At 42.1% G+C, this 23,555-nt stretch overlaps 2 protein-coding genes across 8 annotated transcripts in view; one reads left to right on the forward strand and one right to left on the reverse strand.

Moving 5' to 3' along the window:
* CLCN1 (chloride voltage-gated channel 1) overlaps nt 1-9,478 on the forward strand; it is a 63,363-nt gene extending 53,885 nt beyond the window's left edge. For 3 of the 5 annotated variants that reach the window (XM_071762924.1, XM_071762907.1, XM_071762931.1), the window contains exons 15-23: nt 87-339; nt 1,038-1,171; nt 1,699-1,925; nt 2,039-2,144; nt 3,753-3,835; nt 4,580-4,615; nt 5,259-5,363; nt 7,266-7,352; nt 7,776-9,478. In XM_071762924.1, coding sequence (XP_071619025.1) covers nt 87-339; nt 1,038-1,171; nt 1,699-1,925; nt 2,039-2,144; nt 3,753-3,835; nt 4,580-4,615; nt 5,259-5,363; nt 7,266-7,352; nt 7,776-8,174 — 1,430 coding nt within the window. In that variant the 3' untranslated portion in view covers nt 8,175-9,478. Of the gene's footprint in view, nt 1-86; nt 340-1,037; nt 1,172-1,698; nt 1,926-2,038; nt 2,145-3,752; nt 3,836-4,579; nt 4,616-5,258; nt 5,364-7,265; nt 7,353-7,775 lie in introns of those variants that run through there. The other 2 variants (XM_071762916.1, XR_011729641.1) reach the window with 2 other exon arrangements.
* A 5,508-nt stretch (nt 9,479-14,986) lies between these two features.
* Nucleotides 14,987-23,555, reverse strand: part of FAM131B (family with sequence similarity 131 member B) — a 48,819-nt gene continuing 40,250 nt past the window's right edge. For all 3 annotated transcript variants that reach the window (XM_071763084.1, XM_071763073.1, XM_071763092.1), the window contains one exon: nt 14,987-23,326. In XM_071763084.1, the coding sequence (XP_071619185.1) occupies nt 22,794-23,326 (533 nt within the window). In that variant the 3' untranslated portion in view covers nt 14,987-22,793. The remainder of the gene's footprint in view (nt 23,327-23,555) is intronic.

Consider the following 23,555-nt stretch of genomic DNA (forward strand, 5'->3'; position numbering starts at 1 on the left):
TAAGTCTGCGTGCCTCTCTTTTCCTTTGTGTGGTCCCACCCTCATGACTTTCCTGGTTGACATATCATGCTGTTTCTGTATGACAGTCTTATCCTCCTATTCCTTTTCCACCTTACTTGGGAAAGGTGCAGCAGCTCTGACAGGAGCAGTGAGCCACACTGTCTCCACTGCTGTGATCTGCTTCGAGCTGACAGGTCAGATCTCCCACATCCTCCCCATGATGGTGGCTGTCATCCTTGCCAACATGGTGGCCCAGAGTCTGCAGCCCAGCCTCTATGATAGCATCATCCAGGTGAAGAAGTTGCCCTACCTGCCAGACCTGGGCTGGAATCACATAAGGTATATTAGTAAAACAGAGGTGAAGGTGGGGAATGGCAAAGAAATAAGGTAGAAGAAGAAGAGACCATGGGAGAATAAAGGGGATGGTACTACAAAGAAGAAGAAAAAAAAGGGAGAATAGGCCTCATGCAAGATAAAACAAAGGGTGGGGTAGAATGAGGGTTCATATACAGAAATCAAGAAAATTATTTTTCTTCTTTTTCACCAGAAGCACAGGGCTGAATAATCTGCAGCATTATTTAATTTATACTAATACTGCCAAATTGCTTGTTTAAAAATTAAGTGCCTCACATTCCTTTTTTTTTTTTTCCGAATTCAGTGGGGTTTGGAATTTTTTTTTCTCCAGAAAATGTTTGTATTTGGACATTTTGCTTAAATGAAAATTTGGTTATTCATCTACATACCTTCCTCTCTTCATTATATATATTACCCATAGGTATGTATATATACAACTATAGATATGTATGTATTTTTATGGTGAGGGGTAATGGGATGGAATACAAACTTAATGAAAATCCAGTTAATCTTTCTTGATCCTAATGGAAATCCCTCTTTCCTTACTTTCACAGAAGATTATTTAGCAACAGTGTCCAGAACACTTTTTAAAGAAGTGGTCATTTATATATTACTTCAAGGAATTTATCTGCTAGACATGTTTAATATGCTAACTCTTCACCTCATTGTCCATAAATTCACAGCAAATACAATATCTTTGTTGAGGATATTATGGTCCAAGATGTGAAATTCATCTCCTCCAACTCTACATACCGAGACTTGCAAACTCTGCTCCAAAGCACCACTGTTAAGACTTTGCCTTTGGTAGACACTCCAGGTAAGCAATGTGGAGAAACTGGTCCTTCCTGAAGACTATCTCAGATTAAAGAGAATAAGAAATTAGCTTTCAAATTATTAGCTTACATGCTGTGAAGGAGACAGTGTGATCCACTCCGTAAAAAAAAAAATCATCCTAACAACCTTGTGCTATGGATGATGCATGACAGAAGGCATGATCAGACAGGTAAACTGGAGTGTGACCAGTGAAGCAGAGATAGCAGGTAAGGGAGGCATGTGGGTGGGAAGTGTGTGGACTGAAGTGAACTGTGACAAGGGGGAGGAATTTTGCAGAAGAGCCTGCTCCTGATGTGATGCTGAGGGGTGGCACCACTCAGGGATGGTGAGCTTCCAACACACAGCCTACTAGCAGCAACTTGCAGGTCTGGTCAGTGACTCCTGTATGGCTCTGGACAGTACAAGTCCAAGCACTTTGAAGAGGTGGGAGGGAGGAAAGGGACGCTGTGTTGTAGGGGACATTCAGGACCTTGAAGAGGCTTAATAGCTTCTCTGCTCTATGTTATGCAGAGACCATGATCCTTCTGGGGTCTGTAGAGCGATCTGAACTGCAGGCTCTCCTCCAGAGACATCTAAGCCCAGAACGGCGCCGGCTCCTCAGCAGAGAGATGCAGCAGAAGCTGTCTGAGGCACCCTACGATGGGCACAGCAAGGGATTGGGGGCAGCCCTGCCAAACCTGAAGCGTGAATCTTTTGCTTATGTTGATGAGGATGAGGATACAGATGAGAAAGGAGAGGTGAGGGAGAGACAGCAACACAGACTGCTTAAAAGGCAGTAAAGCATTTGGAGGAGAGGCTGAGAAATGACACAGGATGGATTTGATTTTATTTTCTCTCCTTTCCATAACAGCTGCCTCATCCCCCAAGTCCCACTCCCAGTTACCCAGAAGAGTGCAACGGCCCAACAAGTACTCTTAAACAAATGCCTGAAACTCTGGAGCCACAACAGGTCCCAGGTATGATACCTTCTGGCATGTCTCAGCCACATCCTAGCCAGCTTGTGGAAGCCTTCATGGTAACTTTGTGTACTTGCCTGTGTGAGGTGCTGGTTTCCCTGAGACTGAGAGAAGGTTTCTCCGGTGTACCTGTTTTAAAAGTACTTTGCTAATCCACCTCAACAACAGCACCTCTCAAGCTGCTTTCTCTCTGTTGGCACTACTCCATCCTTTGCAATAGCATCTCTTCTGACATTCTCTGGAGAGTCTGCATGAAAGGGTCCCATGTCTTGCCTCCTTCACTCCATGCACTAATTTTTCTGGGAAAAGCAGCTTGAGAGCTAGACAGCTGTACTTGGGTTTTGAGCAGCCTAGACTACAGCTCAGGAATCTGCAAAACTGAACAGCTCCTCCCTTGGACACATTCCTCCTTGTTTCAGTTACACTAATAGGATGGACAAGCACTGATGTATTGTGTTCTTTGTGTGCCACCCTAACCTGTATCAGCTTTGCTTCCAAGACTGTATTCATAGCTCACTTCTGAATCCTATATCATGTATTTGATGCAGAATTTTGGCCTTTTTTCCCCTTTGTGTGCCTTGAAATATGCAGAGGTGAAGCCCAACCTTGAGAATGAATACAGAAAACAGTGCTCTGTCATGTATTTGTAGTCACTCAAAGGTTAGCATGTAATATAGTACATAGCAAGTGCTATTTCTGCTCATGTATGGCTAAACCTCTAGGGAACATGAAAATTCACTTTAAACTTCCAGGACAGTATAGTGGTGGGACAGCCACTCACCTTCCTTACCAAATCAGAAGAATCATCACACCAAAACAAGGACAGTGTGAGACGTTTTATGTCAAGCTAGTACTGAATGATCCAAGAGTGACAAGAGGTAGTGAAGCACAGGTGACTTCACAACGCTTTTCCTGCCATAATTTCTAGCTTGGCTCACAGCTATCACTGTTTCTGCCTCACCTATCTCCACAGCCATGTTCACATCAGCACCAATCCTGTCTCCTCCTCCCTGCTAATTCCTGATTTCTCTCTCTGCCTGGGTGAATAATTCTGTGGTCTTTTCTATCTTCACCATTACACTGCTGGCATAACCTATGGACTCTTTACCCCTTTGTAATTATTACAATTATGGACTCTTTACCTCTTTGTCATATTCAGGTTGTTGGTATGTTTTGAAGCAATTTCCAAATTCTCACCTCCCCTTCCCATTCTCATCCTCCAGCCCCTACTCTGTGGACTGCAGAAACCTCTTATCACCCCATGTATCAGACTGTTTGCTCTGTTAGTAGCCTTGCTTCTGGTTCTGTTTTTGGTGTGGTTTGGTTTTTTTCTTCAGGGATGCTGATCTCTGAATATTATCTGCAAGGTGGTTTTGTAATAGTTTGTTTCTTCTCCTTGAGGAAAAGATACTGCACTGTAATATTTATTCTAGCATGTCCCAGTCACCATCTTACAAATTGAATGCTAGATTGTGACTGGCATGTACCTGTCATATACCATCTTGACTGTCCCAGCCTGCCTTGGGGAAGGAGATGGGCATGGCTCTTTGTATTTTTGTCTCTCACTTGGTCTTTTCTCTTATCCATGTGTTTGTTATCATACTTCAGGCAATTTCAGGAGTTTGAGGAAACTGATCCAGCAGCTCTTGTGCCATTACAGCCGTCCACTTGAAACAGAGAATGCCACACAGGTAAGGGATACAGAGAGCCTTGTGATACCCTGAAGAGGTAAGAGAATGCAATGCAGATAGAATTTACTACTCAGAGCCACTCAGCACTTGGCCAAAGCATGCACACAGTTATGGTCCTGAACTCTGACCACTCAGTGGGGGAATCTCTCTGAGTAAAAAGGGCATGATTTCTGTAAAGGAGTGTGCATCTTCCTGAAGAGCCATTTGGGCTCAGGTGTCAAGCTTACCATCATGACTGAGTGTGGGCATCTTTTTGTCAGTGAATAACTTAATGCTATTTTGTCTAATCTTGAATAAAATGCAGTTCTATTTCATTTGGAAAACAGTTTTGGTCAGATAAAAATGAAAAAATGCTTTTGCTTTGTGCCATTAAACTTCCCTTATGTGTCTGGCTTATCTGCATAGGGCTGGTGGGTATCATAGAGAGCATGTGAGAGACCTTTTGGCTCTAGGGCAGTGGTTGGGCTACATGTAGGGTATCTGAGTGCATCTAAGGCAGATTACCATATTTAGGCACCTGAATTGCTCCATCAGCATTTCATAGACCACTCTCTTTTGTAATGAAAGCACTGCAAGTACAGAATTAAACCTCATGAGTATAAATAAAATCTAATTACTCAGTAACATACTATTTGCAGCTAAAAGGGGACCACACGAGGTGAGGAGGCTGTGCAAATTTTTTCCTTCTGTGCTCTGTAAAACTGTGGGTTCTTTGTCTGTCCTGAACACTCTTTTCTCTTACAGGAGCCAGCAGAAGTCGACACAATGAGGCCAGAAGAGGTAAGACTAGGTGCAGAAAAGGAGTAAGGTTAATCTAGTGCTTCTTTTATCCATTTCCTATCATTTGCTATTCTTCCTGAACTCCGACAACCTCGCTGATTGCCACATAAAGCCATATCTAAAGACATTTTCCTCTTAGAATCGCACAGTGGGCAAGTCTCAAACAGTAAGAGATGAAATTGTTCTGCTAGATGTACTGAGTAAGGCTCTGAGTAACATAATCTAGTTTTGAAGTCAGCACTGCTGTGAGCAGGGTTTGAGACCGGAGAAAACAACAGGTCCCCTCTCACCTCAATCTTTCCATGGGTCTACGCTTTGTATTTTTACACAGAGGAATTCTTATCTTACAATGACAAGGGGAAGGTGCACTCAGAAAGGAAGGCTAAGATGTTCACTGCCTTTTTAAGCATGAAGGAGCAAAGCCTCACCTTCTCAGAAAACATCTGAGATAATGGAATTGCTCTGTTTCCTTAGGAACTTGACATCTGGCAGGGAAAGGATGGGAAACCTGAGAGGTGTGATATAATGAGCAAGACAAAATTATCTACATAGGAAGAAGCATCAAGAGGGCAATGGGAATAGTGTGGGTACACGAGACAGCAACATTACTGTTTACTGTGATTCCTCTTCTTTCCTGTGTCAGATAGATGCTTGGGAGCAGGAAGAGCTGAATAAGAACGTGTGCTTTGACAGCTGCCGCATAGACCCTTGCCCTTTCCAACTGGTTGAAAGAACTTCCTTGCACCAGGTGGGTGCAAGTGTCTCTCTTAGGGTTACCCAGGTTTTCTACACCCTATGTATCATTGCAAGTCTTGTCTATGACTTCTTCTCCTTGTCTTCACCTACAACTACTATCACCAGTTACTTCCACATCCAACTGCAGAAGTTGATTTGCTCCTATAACCTTCTGCATGCATGTCCAGTCTCCTGAAAAAATGAAAGGCTCCATGATAAAAAGTTTGAGTGCATTCATTAAAACAGCTTTTGGACACCACATAGGATTTTCCAGCATTAACAGAAACATTGTATGCATTCTCAGGGGGCATTACACTGAGGTTTACATTCTGCTTTGTCAGTGGGCAGCACTGTAATAAATATTCCTGAATTTCTATGGGCGTTTCTGTCAGGGCAGAGAGTCTTCCTCAGTGCATGAGAAGAGTTGCTTGACACCACCCGATAGCATAGGATCTTCATGGACCTGAAGCACAAGGAAAGAGGAAGCTGGATTATACAACTTCTATGTGTATTTACATACAGCACAGGATGACTGGGGATAAAAGCAGTCACTGTACATCAGTATTAAAAGAGAACTGAGCTTCCACTGGATGGAAAGGGAAAGCAGTAAAGCAGTCTACTGAAGCAAGAGTGTACACTACATGTTTTTATAAATATTCATTTAACATGAACTGTCAGCATACGTCTTGCACAAGATTAATTGAATACTGTTTTCAAAGGGGTAAGATCTCAGCCTTGAGCAAAATAAGAACAGGTTAGCATATACTTAAAATGAGTCTGGTATTTTTTAAATGGCTGGCTGAAGTAATCTACCACTAGCATTTATCTGTGAGAATACAGGAGTCAGAAGAAATTATACCTGAAGACTATCAACAGGGAAACTCTCGTAAAAAAAACCAAAGGACAAACTCTGAAATAATAGACATTAACTTGGGTGCACAAAAAGTGAAGGAATAAATAATCAAACTCACCGAGGTTAGTTAGAGCTAAATATGGGACTACTGACAAAGGTAAGATTGTAACAGCTTATCATTATCAATTTATATGTAACCAGTCTTATACATTACAGTAAAATGTCTTGTTCTTGAGAAATGAGATTTTCCCTAGTTTTCACTTGAACGTGACATTCAAGATCTCATGCAATGTCAAAAAAAAAAAAAAAAAAAAAAAAAGTAAACACTGTGAAAGAATGACTCTATGTAAGGCCATAGGTAGACTTCAGCTAGAGCTCAGCTCAAAGAACTTGGAGGATGGAAATACCCCACAGATGACCACTGAGAATACTTAAAGTTTTAGAAAGCTTGATCTAGGAAGAACAGTAAAATAGTGGGGTATATTTAGGTTGAAGAAAAGAAGACTGATAACAGTGTGATATCTGTCTTTTTATGAAGGATTTGTAAGAGAAAAGGAATAACTTTTTCAGTGTTCCCACTGCACCAGATAAGCAGCAACAAGCTTAAGTTTTGACAGAAAACATTTTGGAACAGGAAAAAAAGAGATCTAGTGTTAGGGGAAGTACTGTAATAAATAACCTTAGCAGGTTCTGACATTTCATATTACCTTGTGATAGTTTAGTTTCCACCACCATAATGAAGCAGGATTTGCACAAGCCCCCAGGCACAGAGGGTGTGGTGTGTGAATATCCGTTTCCCAGATGGAGGATGGGAGTGACCTTGAGACCCCTCTCTCTGCCATAAACACATTCCCAGCTATGTCTGCACAGCAGAAAGCTGAAAAGGTAGTAGCTCCTGGCTACAAAAGGGGAAGGAAAGAGGTAGTTTCTCCCTGGGATGCCTGAAGACCTGTGTGCCTTTGTGATTCCCATTTCTAAATCTCAAGTCCCTGTGCTAGCACCAAGTATCATGTTACCAGTTTTCAAAATCCCTGAAATGGTCTTTTGTGGTTTTGCTCATAGACACATACATTGTTCTCATTACTGGGCCTCAGTCTTGCCTATGTAACCAGTATGGGGAAGTTGAGAGGAGTGTTGGCATTGGAAGAGGTAAGTACAGAACTTTTCACCTCCTTCTAATCCACTGCAAAACTCCTGTGGATCATTGCAATAACTTGCATGTGCTGGAGGATCCAGCGAGGAATATATATAACTGTGATCTTTACATTTTCAATCCAGAGCTGAATTCTGAGTCAATCCTTGGGAAGCCACGTAGAGGAATGGATGACTGTATTTCAGAAAAGGCAGCAGGTGTTTTTTATGGGGATATTAAATGGCTCACCCCTTTTCACAGGCATAGGGCTTCTGGTCTATTAATGTCTCCAAAAGTAGTGTGCAACTTGTTATTTAACACGGAACGAAAAATTACAGCACCAGTGTAAAATATGCTCTCCACAGGCCCTAAAGGTAGAGCTATCACTCTGTTTCTGACCCTTTTTTTTTTTTTTTCCTGAACTTTTCATCTTCTCATAGCTTCAAAAGGCAATAGAGGGCTCCACACGCTCTGGGGTTCGCCTCCGCCCGCCCCTTGCCAGTTTCCGTGATACCAACAGGACCTCGGTCGGCAGTGAGAAGGTCAGGAGGGCCACTCAGGTGTGGAGCCAACAGGACAGCTGCATGCCAGCAGAACAGCAAACAGCAGACTTGGGCACAGACAGCCCGCTGCCTCCTTGCTCACACTCGCCCCAGCCCTCACAGTTGAATGAAGAGGGGGAAGTCCCGTGCTCCACTTCTGCCACAGATACCGAGTTGGAAGAGATGGAGCTGGCCGGCCCGGCTGCTGATAACATCTCAGACATCCTCAAGGACATAAGCCTACGTTCCACTGAGCTGGATGAGGATGAAGATGAGGATGAGGATGTTCCCCTATAGCTGATGTAGTCTACCAGTCTTCAGTTGAGCCTGTCTTCTTGCGTTTGCTCCTCAAAGAGAAGCTTTTTGGATGCTCTTTGCAATACCCACAGAGGATTGATTCAGCTGGGAGAAGGGGCACGGGACTGACCCTTCTTCTGCTACTTTCTGCACGAAGGCTGTTGGGCTATACGGGTGTGTACAGGAGTCAGATGTGGACTGCAAGGTGGCTAAGGACTCATTGAGTTTAGGCTTCTGCCATGTCTACATAACATGGCAGAAGGGATCGTAACAGGATGTGAATACTGCTGGACACAGTCAGGATGCTGCATCAAGCTGCCATGTGGAAAGTGGAGGAAGAGCAGTTGTTCTCATTCTTTATTGGTTTTACCCTTCCAGTCATACCTGGCCTGCATGCACCAGTGTAAACACAGCCAGATCTCCAGCCTAGAAGCTGCTTCTGACTGCAATCCTGTCCATGTTGCTGCAGCTCCTTTTCATTACTTCTTGTCTTGCATCCCTCCCAAACATTCCCATGTAGAACATTTTTCCTCTTAATTTTTACTCTGGGATTTTCCTGGATGGGGGTGCAGTTAGGAGCTTCTCCTCTGTGCTTTAGCTGAGCTGTGCCCTAAAAACAGATAGGAGGAAAACATTTTTTGTATGTCTCATGTCTTTAATTCAGCCAGAGTTCTAAGAAAAGGACTGGAGGGGAGGAAAGCCTCTTTTATTTCCCATCAGCTGAATAATAATGAGAAAATGAAATAGAATGGGAAAATCTTAAGGGGGGCATCCTCATTGTTGGAGGAAGGGGAGTAAAACAGCATGGATGCACCTATATTTCAAATTCCCGTGTGTGTCTCTCTGAATCACTGTTCACAATTTTTACAAAGTCGCAGTCTTAAAATACAGGAATTAAAAAAATAAATTCTGAAGTGTTAGCAGGCTGCCAAGAAATACAGCAGAGGGAAGCCACGTTTTCTACACTCTGGAAAAAGGTTTCTCTGAAAACTCCTGCTCTCTTTCATGGTGATTCTACCCTGCCTACTTTCCACATATTTATGCATACCTCAGATCTGAGAATTCCAGCTCTCACTTTTGCCAGCTTGTCTCCGTTGTGACTAACAGCAGAGATTTTAACCCTTGTCTGCAGCATCCCTCTCTATTTCAGTTCTAAATCTGGAGAAGAACTTGACCTTATCTTACAAAAAGATGTCTTTTCAGTTTGTGTCATGCATGCAAAACCTCAGCATCCAAAGAGAAGATGCTGCTTCATTTAACTCACTGTCCTTTTAAGGTTTTCTCAGTAAACAGTCAAAATCAAATTCTGTGTATTCTGCACCTTTCCTCTAACATTCTGTATATCTACCATATTTTTGGTGTGTCATGGCACTTACATGCCATCCCAAGCAGCTCATTGGATGTATTTCCCTTTATCAGTAACAGAGAAGAAATCCAGACCCAGAGAGTATGTTCTTGGGGGTATTCTCCTGGATGCTGGGCCACATCCCCTTTCCTGATAATTAGTAGATCATTACCTAACTTAGAGTGACAGGTTTCACCTTAACAGGTGGGTTTTTCTCATAAGATGTCTCAGGAACAAGTAAAAAATATCAATACTTCTAACCCAGTCTTCCTAGGAAAGTTCAATCCTGGCTTTATTTCCATGTATTGACCTTGCACCAGTACCTCCCTGATTATGATCACGGGTGGGAGAGTCTGTGGCAAGCTTAATGTACCGGGAAATCTCTCCAGATAGTCTCTTGAAGAGAGAGATATTTATTTTTTGCTGTCTAGAATTCGGAGCCTATCAGCTCTGTATTGTCTTTGACACATGATCCCTCTCTCTAAGCTAAATGGGGACAGCCTTTCTCTGCCTCAGTGATCTTCCCTCCTCCAGGGGTCATTCTCTCCTTGTGAGAAACCAGTGGTCATCTGAGGGCAAGTCTCGTGCACACCAGCTGCTTGCCTCCAAAAAAAGGGTTGTGGAATATTTCAGGCTGACAGACATAAGCACACAGCCTCCCTGCTACCTTTGTGTCACCTTCCCCTGACTGGCAAAAACTTGCTATTTTTTCCCAGGGAACTGTGACAGTCCTTTAAATAAGCAGGGGAGGAAGGACATTCCTTTCAGAAACCTATACATATGCAGTGATTGGCAAGACTCTGAGACCAAATCTGATCAGAGGGTCCACACATCTTCAGGAAGGACAAATTTCTCCAAGACAGCCCCAACCTTATTATGAGTAAGTACAGACTTAAATTTTGCAGTTTAGCCCAACACTTACTCTGAGAAAGATGAGACAAGGAGAAACTTTGAGTCTGAAGTCACTACACCTCCCCCTTCTCTCTCCCGAATCTGATCCATGCACTGTTCCAGTCCCACTCTTCTCTTAGGGTGTGTTAAAGAAGAACTGGGATCTGACTGGCTGAGAAAGCAGATGGAGTCTAAATCAAAGTCAGAGATTGTGTGAGTCATGACAGATTGCGAGCTGGTGAAACGAAGCTGGAACAAAAATGGAGAGACTTCGGTAGCTCAGAGTAAGACATAAGCTAACCTGGAAAGTTCCTTGAGGTTTGTCACCCAAGGATGCAAGAGAACACACATATCTCTCTGTCCCTATTGCCTTCAGCTGACCCAGAGTTACCATTGGGATCTGGACCACTCTCTGTGGGGAAGTAGATTGGTGGGTTTTATTACTGATGCTCTTTAGAGGCATTACTCAAGATCTCTTCAACATATGCCCCCACCCTTTGGCCAGAAGTAGCATTCATCTGCACCATTTTCTCATCTGGGAAAAAAATATGCACACATGAATGCTTACAGGGAGACAGGAGGAGACAAAAAACACAATGCAAAGATAGGTTGCAGTGGCTGACATTTCCACTTCCATGTTGCCAATAAAATCTTCACTGAGCTGATGCCAAGTACTTTAGAAGGTGTGAAAAATGCAGTAAACTGACACTAAACCTTTGTCAGGTTATCTGTAAAGCAACCCCAGTACACCCCCTCAAAGTTTAAACTTGGAACCTTTGTCTGGCAAACGAAGTTAGAGTGATCTGTCACTCTAAAATCTGCATCTCTCATCCTATCCGAGTCAGACAGATTTGGCTACCTCTTCCCAAAATATTTTTTTCCCCTAACAAAATATCTCCAGAATTGGTAGCAGCACTGAGACCTTCCTTTTCAGCTAGAAAGTCAAATCTCAGATCTGCCCCCAAAAATCCAAGCACAAGCCTTGAAGGACAAGAAGCTCTGAGGCTTTTAGAAGAAGCTTGTTTTTCTCCTAAATAGCACATACAGTTTCTTAGTATCATTGTTTTGGGGAGAGATTAATTTTACTTTAGGTTTGCCACTACCATTCAAAGCACTAAAATAGAGCTGATCTTATTCAGCATTTTCAGCTCCAAGAACTTGCTGAACTACAGTTGGTATCCAATGTATAAGTATATACTCTGAGAAGCACAATAGTGAAAAATCTCTATCAGAGCAGAAATTTGGGGGAAAAGACTGCCACAATAATCAACAAAAACAAACCAACCTAAAAACCATCCTTTTATCTGTTATCTTCAAGATAAATGTAAACTAATTGCCAGTTTACTGATTCTTGTTCAAGGCAAATCCTATTGAATTTTAATCTAGCAAAAAGTTAACTCTTCTGTTTACATGGCATTTAAATGTGAAAGCAGAAGTCTTCTTTTTAAACTCATCAGTATGAAGAAAAAATAAGGAGGACAGCAGATTGACAAGACAACAGATAGGGCTCTGGGTAGTTTGACAAGGCTCAAAGACTTGGTCATGATTCAGATGCAGGAGAAAACCCATGGTGTTTCACACATTCTGCCTGTCTCCCTATTTTTATTCCTGAACAATGTAAATTTCCTGTTTGGCAAATTATTTCAGAGTAAAAAAGTTTTAGTTTGATAACTCTATAGACAAAGACAATCAGTACAAGCAGGAATAGGGAGACAGGCAGAATCAAAAGTTTATAGAAAATCATTCCGTTTCCTCTCCCAGTTATGCAAGCGCTGTATAGAAGTGTGTGTTTTGTGGCCAAAGCACCAGGCAGGGCAATAACCAGATGAGCAAAATTGGTCCAACCTCAGGAAGGGTTAACTAAAACCACATTATTTAAAATACTGTCACAACAATCACTAGGTTGTTCATGGCCACATAATCAAGTATCTGGGCATAGCTCTCCTAATAATTTAATCAACACTGGAGACCAATATTTATGCACAAAAGCCATGGCCAAGCATTAGTATTCTCAAATACAAAGATTTTATTTTTTATCTTAAGCCATGTGATGCAAACATTTTTAAGGCTTTATTTGTGGGAGGCAAGCTTAAAATGGGCCTGACCATAAACCTCAGACAGTCCTTGTGTGCCCCCCATCCTTCTGACCCAACACTCGACAGACAGCCCTGTGTACAGGACTCACAGACACCTTTTTCAAATCATGGGTGTGCACTTTTAGATAGATCTGCAGTTGGGCTGTCTGTGCTCTGGGCCACATCTCCCTCTCCATCAGCTTGCTAGAAGTCAGTAAACCCAGATGCAGCCTCACAGTACTCAAGACACTACTGCAGTCATTGCTGGGGTTAATGTGCTAGCTAGAAAAAGCCAAGCTCTGCCAAACCTATTACTACTTCAAGCACTGGCCTTTCAGATGAGCATTTGCTCATATCCCAGCTGTTTTGGTGTGTGGCTTGTGCAAACATCTTGTTTTCTCTAGTAAAACTAGCTACTGAACCATACCCAGCCATCTTGAAGGACAGCACCTGACATGGAGGACAACATATACTGAGGAAAAATCCAGCAGCAAATTTATAAAGGAAACAGAATGTAGAGAAATGAAGATGCGAATTGCCTCCTTTATATGAACAACAATCTAAAAGCTGCCTGTATCTGGGTGTTTACTGAATAGATACTTAGTTTGAAGTAAAAATACATGACCTAAAAATATGTACCCAGAAATGACGTCACACAAACTCAAGTTAGAAGCTTTCCAGTTTTTCCACATAGAAACAAGTGCAAAGTATACTAGTGGAAGGCGAATGAAGAATACATCTGCCCTTTTTTCTCTCCCTCAGACTTCTATAATGCACTTAAATAAATGGGCTGTGAAAAGAAATAGGAGCTGTGGGATGGCTGGATAATGACCAAACATGTCACAAAATCCTATGCTTAAATCAAATTTGCAGATTCTCTGGCAGAGAAGATACAAACTGTCAGGGACTGTATAGAAAATACCCTTGAGGCTGGCAAAGTGCAGTGTCAGTGGGGTGAGCATCAAGGATGGTCTTATGCCCTTATCTACTCTTTTCATTAGTGAATTAAAAAAGGAAATGACATATGAGAGCTCGTAAGACAGTAACATAAGAGGAACACATGGTAGATTTGCCACCTAGTCTAAGCAGACAAGTAGAAAGTGGAGGTCAGAGACTGGAGCAGGTACCACAAAATGAGGTTCATGTTGAGACTAAGAAGCTAAATCCAGAGATGTACTTAACTGAGGGATAAATCTAGACTAGTGTGATGGTAAAAGAGCACTGTTAGATGAAGCACTCATCAGCTGGACAGCATCTTTGTAGCACAGTGTAAAATTAAGAAAAAGATACATTTTTCCTATGCAGAAGTAAGACTTACAGGCTCAGAGACGTTATTTGTCCAGTGACTGAAGTCTTATACATACATGGATGTTTTTAAAAATAGTGGTAATTTAGAGGCCACTTGGGAAAAAAAGAAAACAAAACCAAACAGCACAACAGAATCGAGTACTAGGGAACTTACAGGACTGGCAAAAATGCCTAAAAACCCAAAGGAGTTAAATATATATGTCTTTTGTAAGTGACAGTTAATTATATGAACATAATTAGGCAGCCGTACATACCAAGAGGCAGGTGGGAATCTATTCAGAGCAAAGGGAGGTAAACTGGAAGCAGATTAACTTCAAATAGAAAAACTTTGCAAAAAGCAAAGACCTGGTAAATAGCCCTGATTGTGAAATATACTATACCTTAAGTAGGGAAAGTGACTGCTTAGCCCCTGGAAGAACCACTGGAAAACTGCAAGTATCTTCACAAGGAAATAAGTATCTTTTATGTCTAGAACTTAAAATTCTCATACAGTAAACAAAGCACTACTGGATCTGGCCTAATGTCTTATATCAGAAGCAGAGGATACAACAGTGTTGGAAGTGCAGAGCTTCTTCTTTCCCTCTGGTCAGCCAATTCACCAGCCTGATACGAGGACAGGAGGCTTAAAAGCAGCAATTTAAAACTGAACTGTGAACCCAGTCTTGCTACCCAGGGTGAGTGCCTTTTACAACCTTGCATCCAACTCTTCTATGCCCTGTTCTGTCCTGTCCTAACCTAATGTTGTGAAACTTCTGTCCAACTCTGTACCAAGTGTGTCTGCATGTCACTAATACTGGGGCAAGACATAAGTCGTGTATCACCAGGAAAATGCTGCTTCAGTGTAACAGGGAAACTCACTCTGTGCTAAACTAGAGGATCCTGTCAGTGTAAGGCTATCTGTCATCAAATCTGTCACACTAGCCTGGGATTTGTGTTACGTCATGACAGAGGCACACATGAGATTTCAGCTGTCTGTAGTCAAGTATGAGGTGTTCTTATCTTCTTAATGAGAAATAGTGTACCATTTATTTTCTACTCTGGGATGCTTCCCGAGGCCACCATGGATCCTTTTAAATCTCTTCCATCAGACTATCTCATTGAGGCCCACCCCCTCTTCCTAGGATTCACCATCCTCAGACGCAATATCCCTGGAAACAGTCCCACAGAAATAAAACACTTCCAACAGCCAGGACAGCAAGACCACATTCTGTTTAATAACAATTCCATAAAGGACTGTACATGCTATTTTGAGCTACCTCCCCTCCCTTAGTGTTGTTGCCACATACAGGCATGGAGGTGTATAGTGCCATATAGTTCCCTAAGTCTATATGTAGTGTGTGTACATGTATGTATGTGGTTGAAGATGTATGTATTTATATCTAACTTTGTTATCTCATAAGTCACATTATCAAAACATGCAAAGTATATCCAACAAAAATTTCAGGCAAACATGTTTTGGAGCTGGAAGACCAAAGGCAAATCAGACTCATTTTAATTATTAAGAGCTAGTGTGGGACACAGTAAGAATGAAAGCTTTCAACAGTGGGTCCCTTTCCTTCTTTGTTTTACTTTCATTCAGTACTTTCCCCCCAAACATCAAATGCACCTCTATAAATACTCGCTTAAAAGAACATATATAATCACCACGCAACTTCCCCCTACAGAAAATGTGTACAGGCTTGGGGGAAGCTCTATAGAATTTTTTTTGTGGCAACCTTGATTTTCCCTTACACTTATGGTAAAGCACTTTCAGATACTGAGAATACAACAGTTGCAGACCCAAGCCTTTAGTTATTTTTAAACATGCTTCAGGAATCCATTCCACATGCCACCCCTCAGGCTCCCATCCACCCCCCTTGTGCCTCCCAGTCCTCAATCTGTACCCCCCCATATCTGAAAAAAGCTGAAACAAGAGAAATGCTGTTTGCTGTGAAATTACTCATAAGTCCCAAGTTTGTAATGTAGGGACTCCCAGAAACCTCCAATCATGCAAAACATCCACAAATCAGAGAAGAAAAATTGAAGCCAAACAAGAATATGTATCTGCAAAAAGAGCTTTTGGCTTGTTACAATGCTCACATGCAGCATCAGAAAAGAAGGGAAGTCCACCTGTACTAGATTCGTGGGACCTTGGCAGAGCTCTGGAAGAAGGTTTGTAACCCTTTGACCTCCAACTCATGAGTGGATTTCCATGCCAAATGAAAATGAATCCAGAAGGCCAGTGAGTCTGGACTTTATCTTATTAGAAGTAAAACTTGGTGCACAACCTTGTCTCGACTACGGAGAAAAGCCTTTTTAGAAGTTTTTTGGTCTTACTAGCATGGACATTTGATCCCTTAGGGGAAAGCAAAAACAAGACTAGCTTTCAGAAGGCATTTAAAATGCCCCCAGACAAATGAGATAAGGAAGATCCTCAGTAGCATTCATTCCACAGAACTACATCCTGGTCTGACCAATTTTTTCTTCTTCCAACACTGTGCCTCTGCAGCGGAAAAATATATTACATATTTTCTTTTGTGCAGACCAACTCTGACAATCAATGACCTCCTGATTTCCAGGAAAAAAATAACACTTTGTCCTGCTCATGCTGGGGAAAAATGTCAGAGTAAGGATGTAAATAGACCCTCTTGTTCTAACCTCAGGTCTTCTATGTCTGTTTGTTAACATAATAACCATTTGTCTTCATGCCTACCACAGTCAGTTCATGAAGCTGAGAGAGCACAGTGTGCCCAGCAGTCCTGCCCAGACTCCTGGCAGATGCTGAGAGAAAGAGAGACCTTCATCTTGCACAGACACCCAGCTGTTCTCTTTTGCTCTTGTGCAGGGTCACTGCTATTTGGCCTGGGAAAATCTAGGATACAAGAGAGGCACCTAATGTTGACTTCACAGCTTGCCATTTGTGTTTGAGACTGACTGTAAGCCGTGCTACACGTACATACCTTTAGTTCTAACAGGCACTGCTTTACTCTTATTTTCCCTGTTTATTTTTTGTTTCCCTGAGCCATAGCATGTTAATCTTTCCTTGCCAGATTGCTAGAGAGGAGGAGAATGAGAGATGAAACCATTGCTTCCATTTTTCTAGATATAAGACCACCAGCTGCTGATAATCTCTGTGTTAGAATGGCTTTTTTTAAATTCCCCTTCTTTTCCTTTTTCTTTTGAAAAAAATCAAATTTTCAGTTTAAGTGAAATGCCAGATTGTTTAGAGTTGTCTGATCAGGAACATGGGCAATTTCATCTGGGAGAAATTATAAGGAAGAGTTTAGACCATGCCAACATTTCTCTTCCCAACACCTAGAGGTGGATTTATTTTAGTCTACTTCTCTTTCTAGGTAATTACCAATACAATAGTTAAGGCAGCTGAGCTAAATTTAGATATTTAGTGTTTCCAGTGAGCACAGAACCCACAATAACTTCATTTGGACAATTACTAAGTTGTTAGTGTATTTCTTTTATGATTCCCCTGAAGAATTAAGCAGAATGTGAACTGTTTTTTCAAAGATGATGAAAAAGAAGGCATTAGGAGCCCAAATTCAGGGAGGTCTCCTTCATATCACCCTGTCTCACAGAAAATGTGGCTTGGACTAAAGAGCCATAAGCTCTAGTGCACCATTGGACTAGTGCACCATAAGATGCACTAGTCCTGGAGCTACAGCATTTGTAGCAGTTCTCTACCTGAGACCATTCCGTCTGGAGTTTGCCGTGAAGCTTCTTACCTGTGTCGTGTAAACATAAGACTTCAAGATTTTCTTGATGTTTTTCCCAAGCCTTTCTCTCTGTATCTTTCCCTTTCTGGCTAGACTTCTTGCTCTTCTTGCACAGAGCACATATAGTTGTCCACAAACCTGTACTGTTGACCACTACCTCGCCTCATCACCAAACCTCATACCTATGTCAAATGAAGTGAACAGTTTCTTCTCTAGGCCCACAACTAATACTTTCAGTTGTTTTTGTACACAGTACATCATGCACAGACTTTCCCTAGGTGTGAAGTGTGATTCTGAATCCCACACTAGATTGAAACTGGCTTAAAGATAGGAATAAACCTCACCTCACAGCTGTGCTTTACTTCCTCTTGCAATTACAGGAGAAGACATCAGTATCTTTAGTTGCCATGGAATGTAACCACAGAGTGCATATGAGATTCGCACATGTTAATTTTATTAATTTCATGCATATACCAAGTTACTTATCTCCTCCTGCCCAATTGCAAGGGTTTATCTCAAAGGAGAAGGAAGAAGGAATAGCAACCAAAACAACAAAGACCAAATGAGGTAAGAGCATACTAGAAATTCTAAGGAAACACTAGGGAAGGAAGAAGGGAATATGTCCTCCCTGGTACCCCAGCTGGGTTTATTTTTCTTCACAATGCTTCACAATCAGCTTAATCCAACTTCAGCTGTATCTGCAACCAAAGAAATATTCTTCAACATGACCAACTGCATATTTCACTTGCCCTCAATGATGCTTGCCTCACCAAGTGAAACAATACTAGGAGTTGATCCCACTGAAACCCTCCTTTTGATAGGGGAGTGAGTTAGTTTTAAATAGGGCCACTTCCCAAGCAGCCAAATGAGTGTTCACATTGGTGTTTCCTAGGCAATAAAAGTATACACCTGGTGGTGATAGAAAGGAGGCATGACAGCTCCTTTTAGCAGCTTAGACTCATCATGAAGATGCCTTTTCCAAGTACACCTTCCCAGTTTCTCTAACCTGACATACAGGCCAGCTGCTGAGCACTGTGCTCCCTCTCCCTCTGCTCAAATCTGTTCTCTCCCCACTTTTATAGGAGGGTAAAATGTGCATTGGCTTGCTGTGGGGACAGCTGTGCATCAGCATCTGCACATGGACTGTGGGAGAGGGAGTAGTGTCAGGGCAGAGGGCTGTATCCTTCACAGCAGCTCACCATCTAATCTGCTTAGAGGTACAGTTAAAGTGTTCCCTGCTGCAAACCTATCATGAAAGGTGATGTTCAAGTGTTTAAGGGGGAAAAGCAAGTGGATGACTTTTCAGCAGTGTCCCAGAAGACCATGTAGAAGTACAGAAACTGAAAGAAGCAGATTGACCTCTCCATCCCAGAACCTGAGGTAATTAAGATTTAAGGAAACTTAGGATTTATATAAGGAAAACCCTTATGAAATAGTCTAACCGATCAGATATAGGCAGTCAAGGGAAAAGGACCAAGAGAGAATTTTATTTGAGATTTTCCTCAATTAGGGTCACTTGTGTTTAAGCCTTCATTCATATTCAGCACAATAACTTCAACAAGTTCCATCTGAAGACGAAGTCTAGGGGGAAGGATAGGAATCTTCTACTTCCACTGCTTGAAGAAAATCCAAAATATTTATGTAGTGCAGTGCTGCTCTAAAAAAGGGTTTGTGTAATTGAAGACCAGGGCTCAGTTTCTTAGTAACTGTAGCAATACTGACCTTACCTTTCCTTCCTATTTTTAGCCTCACATATTCAGTTTGGGCTCTGAGTATTTGGCTGGTCTCTAACTCATCCCTCCTCACCAGGATGAAGGAACTGCTGGCCAATTTTTTCTCACAGAGCACCTGTGCCATCCATATGCTTGGATAGGTGTAGCTATATAATAAAGGCTTTTCTGGGAAATGTACTGTGGGTTCCAAGTCCCTTTCTCTGATACTGGATACACAAAAGTAGCAGGCCTGTTACATAAGAAAAGGTCAGGTTATACAAACCATTTTTCATTTTAAAGAGATTTAGACTGCCTTTCCAGTTCAAGCTCAGAATGCTCACTCAGGTCACAAGCATTGATGGGCAGACCTGCTCTCTCCAGTGAAGCCCCTGGCAACTGTGGAGGCAGATACATTTCTCTTTTGGATTCTGGAGAGGTCATGAAAAATAGCCTCTTTCTTTTTCCCCCCTTTTTCTTTTTTTTTTTTTTTTTTTTCAGAAAAAGGCTGAAAATTTGTTATTCGCAGCAAGTCAAAACCTTTATGAAAAAGTTTTAAAGAATTTAGCAAGCTTGAAAGTTCATATAGAGAGTAGTCTTCAAACCAGTCAGAATCAACAGAGACTGAGAGTCTATCTACAGGTTATGGAATTATATGGCAGAGTGTAATTCTCTATCCCATACCACAGAGGTTAGAAAACTTTACAGACAGGTTTTCTTTTGCTCTTGAACTCTACAGAATTTTTCTATAAGGTCATTTTTTTCCACACTTTTCCCCATGTAAATAATTCCCTGTCACCATCTTGCATGGGTATAATATACATCTTTTAGACATGGACCAGACATCTTAGTAACTGTAGCACTTGTCCACATTAAAAGAAAAAGATGCCCTGGCTAAGGTGACCAACTTGTCCCAGTCCTGTAAACATAGAGGCATCATTTGAAGCTACTCTGAAAGTTACCTTAAGCATTGGTCCTCGAGAGGACTGTTTTGCTAACAGCTTTTAAAAAAAGAAATGAGAAAAGAACAACATTTACTCATTAGTGATCTACTGAGGTTCTCCTGGCACATGCCCTGTCTTCCTGCTCTGGCTAGTGTGATTTCCTAGGCCCTGCTCAATGGCTAGGTTCAAACCAGTTCAGGAAAATGACCTAGCACTGTCCTTGCAAGAACTGTAAAGATCACCTTGATCAAGCCCTCCTCCTGCCCAGGGGAGGTTAGCACCTGAACATGTAAACATCTTTAAAGAGATATTAAAAGGTCATCAATCAGGAAAAGAGTTACCTCCTTGAAGACATGTAAGCAACTCCAAGCAACTGGGTAAAAAACAGGTGGTCACAAGGTTTTTTATCTTTTACCTACTCCAAATTACCAGCCTTCTTTAAATATCCCAGAGGTCTTTCCTATAGAGGTTCAATGGAGAGGGAAGACAGATCCACTTCTAGTGGACTTGGCTGGAAAGACTTGGGTGTTCATAGAGGAGAACCTCTTCATGCAGCAGTCTGTGTAAGTGGGAGAAAGCTGAGTGGAGTAAAGTTCTACCTGAGAGTCTCATTTGTACTTTTCATAACTCCTGGACATAATCTGCTTTGCTCAACAGGAGCTGGTTGAACTCTGACACTTAGGATATTACTTCAGTCACATTTTATTCTTGGACATTCTTTTCTGCAAATATACTGGCTCTAAACCTCAAAGAAGCAATTACCACTCTTCTGTCCTCCAAAAAATACACCATGCCTGAAGAGGAGGCAAAGAAGAGACGAATGTATCCTGAATTAAATAGAATAGACAGCAGTCAGAGTAAGTGATAAAGAGTTGCCACTGGGACAGTATGGCAGTGCCCAGGCAAACACCTTTCTCCAGCTTATCAGATCAAGCATATGATACAAACCCATGCTTTGCTGATCTTTCCTTGCAAGAGGTACTGCAATTAAAACTCAGCACTTGGGTAATCTCTGCTGGTTCTTGTTCAGCCCTCCAGCAAAACTGATAGTCTTGTACAATTTTTTTCTACTCCCATTTATTATCTGTTGAGAGCTTCAGAGGAGATAGTTTGTTTAATTTCCTTTCAAAACCCCTTCCCCCCCAGAAAGAAAGGAGCTTTATAGAAACACAGCAAGAAATTGCAAAACCAAATTCCCCTCCAGTCAATAAACCATAGGTTTTTAACAAAATAAATAAATAAATACAGAACCTGTACAAATAGGGAAAACTCCTGAAATAAGCTTTCTCCACTCCTAAAAAAGAGACGGCAGGGAAAAACAACCAGACCAAGTATTGAGCATTATTTACATTGCATGGGGGTAGGAAAACAAAGGAAGAAAATACAGGCGGGAAGAAGAAAGAAATAGGAGGAGAAAACTCTCTCTCACCCCATCTCCTCCAGCTATATTTGGCACTGCAGGAGTGGCAGAAATGTGAAAGGTGAAGCATTTACATGACTGGAGTACAGGCCTTTCCCACTATTAACTGCTTTGTTAGGAATGCTTATTCAGCAATATAAAAAGGTTTAAAAAGCAAAAACTGAAAACTCCAATGTAAACTCGGTATCTGTGATCTCATAGCTGTACACGCTGTTCCTGGATCTGCTGCCTATTCTCTGGGTCGCCCCAAACTGCTGGCAAGGGAAAAGACAGAAGGATACAGCAGCAGCACCAAGATGGACATGTTCTCAAGCTCCCTGCAAGAATCAGCTTTTTATGACTGTTTCCATAGCTGAAAATGTCCTTTCCACTGGCTTTCAGTGCCCAGTGCCAAAAGGACACACTTGCCAACTCCTGGGAAGGTAGAAATGTCAAAGACAGAAACAAATAAATGAAAGATTAAAAAGAGACCAAAGCATGAACATCTGCGAGCAGGGTTAGGATCGTATCTGCATCCATTTTTCCATGCCACAGCAAGGCTGTGCCCACAGAGCCACACCATCTGTACTGCAGCACACCCTGTGCCCACAGAGTGCAGTTTGTATCCATCAAGCCTACAATTTCAGATCAAGGTGTTATTGAGGATCTGGTTACACAGTGAATCTTTTCTCACAGTACAGTCTGTATTAATACAGCCTTATCCTTTGTGTAAGCCACAACAACAATACTAGTGCAATCTGTATTTGTAAAGCCATATCTTAATCTTAAAGCAGTTTATATTCATATTTCTATCAAAGGGGACCATGTCCACAGAGCAACATCCATCTCGACAAGATGTATTCTAGCCACATAGTTGCTCCTATATCAAGCCTGTCTCATCAGCCACATACCCAGTACCAGAAGAGTTTGTATCCACAGCCAAGACTTTGTATTAAAAAGATTTAGAAATTATTTACCAATCCAGATCTCTCCAAGCACCTCACATGTGTTGCCCAGAGCAATGAAAATCAAAAACATGTGTCCATGGTGGAGGGGAAGAAGAGATCATCATGTGTCAATCACTCTGAGATTTTCCTCTTGTTTAAAAAAATAATTAAATGTCCGGAATGGAAGGTGTGTCTACTTGGGAAGTATGGGGACCTGGAGAGAAGAATCCCTGTCATTTGATTCCTTGCCACTCCTCTCTTTGTTCAACAGTGATGAGAGCTTCAAAGAAAGCATCAGTTGTTTGTTTCTCCCTCTTCCTCATCAAAGGACTGGACCCCAGAGGAGGTGACATCTGAGACTTTGCGGCTCAGCGCAGCATGTTCCATCTCCTCACGAGGAGACAGTGATTCCAGGTCCCGGCACACTGCGTCATCCTCCTCTGGGGAGGTCTTCTTGTTTAGGAGAGGAGCCTTCTCCAGCCGTGGGTTCCCTTCATCCTCAATGTGGTCCTCCATGTATGTGCTGGACTCAGCCCCACCTCCACCCTGCGCAGTCTGCAAGGGCCACACGTGGACCAGCCCCGTGCTCTGGATGAAGTTCTGCTCCTGCCGCTGTTGCTGCTGAAGAAGGCTGCTCTGAATCAAAATGCTCTCCTGAAGGTTTGTCTGGGACTCGTCAAAATTCTGGCCTAAGTAGGAGCCAGTTGCTGGGGAAGCGATGAGGGACTGGTCACTGGTCTCCCAGGCATCAGATGAACCTAAGCAATACATGCCCTGCGAGACGTAGGAATGAGGCCAGCTGTCATACTGCGTCTGGGCCATATGCTCTGCGAGTAAAGAAGGGAAACAACACAGTTAAGACAATCTCCCTAGGCCAGGCTGGCTCATTCAGATAGATAGCTTGGGTAACTGTGCATGGCACTGTACTAAACAGGGTAAATTAACACTTCAGAAGGGAGAAGGGTGAAGAAAAAAGGCAGTAGTAGGCAGATGAACTTGATTATACCCACATCTGGTAGCTTTTCACAGTTGTGCCCCAAAAAAGGTAAAAGAACT

Source organism: Heliangelus exortis, chromosome 1 (genome assembly GCF_036169615.1).
Source record: "Heliangelus exortis chromosome 1, bHelExo1.hap1, whole genome shotgun sequence".
Taxonomy (NCBI): domain Eukaryota; kingdom Metazoa; phylum Chordata; class Aves; order Apodiformes; family Trochilidae; genus Heliangelus; species Heliangelus exortis.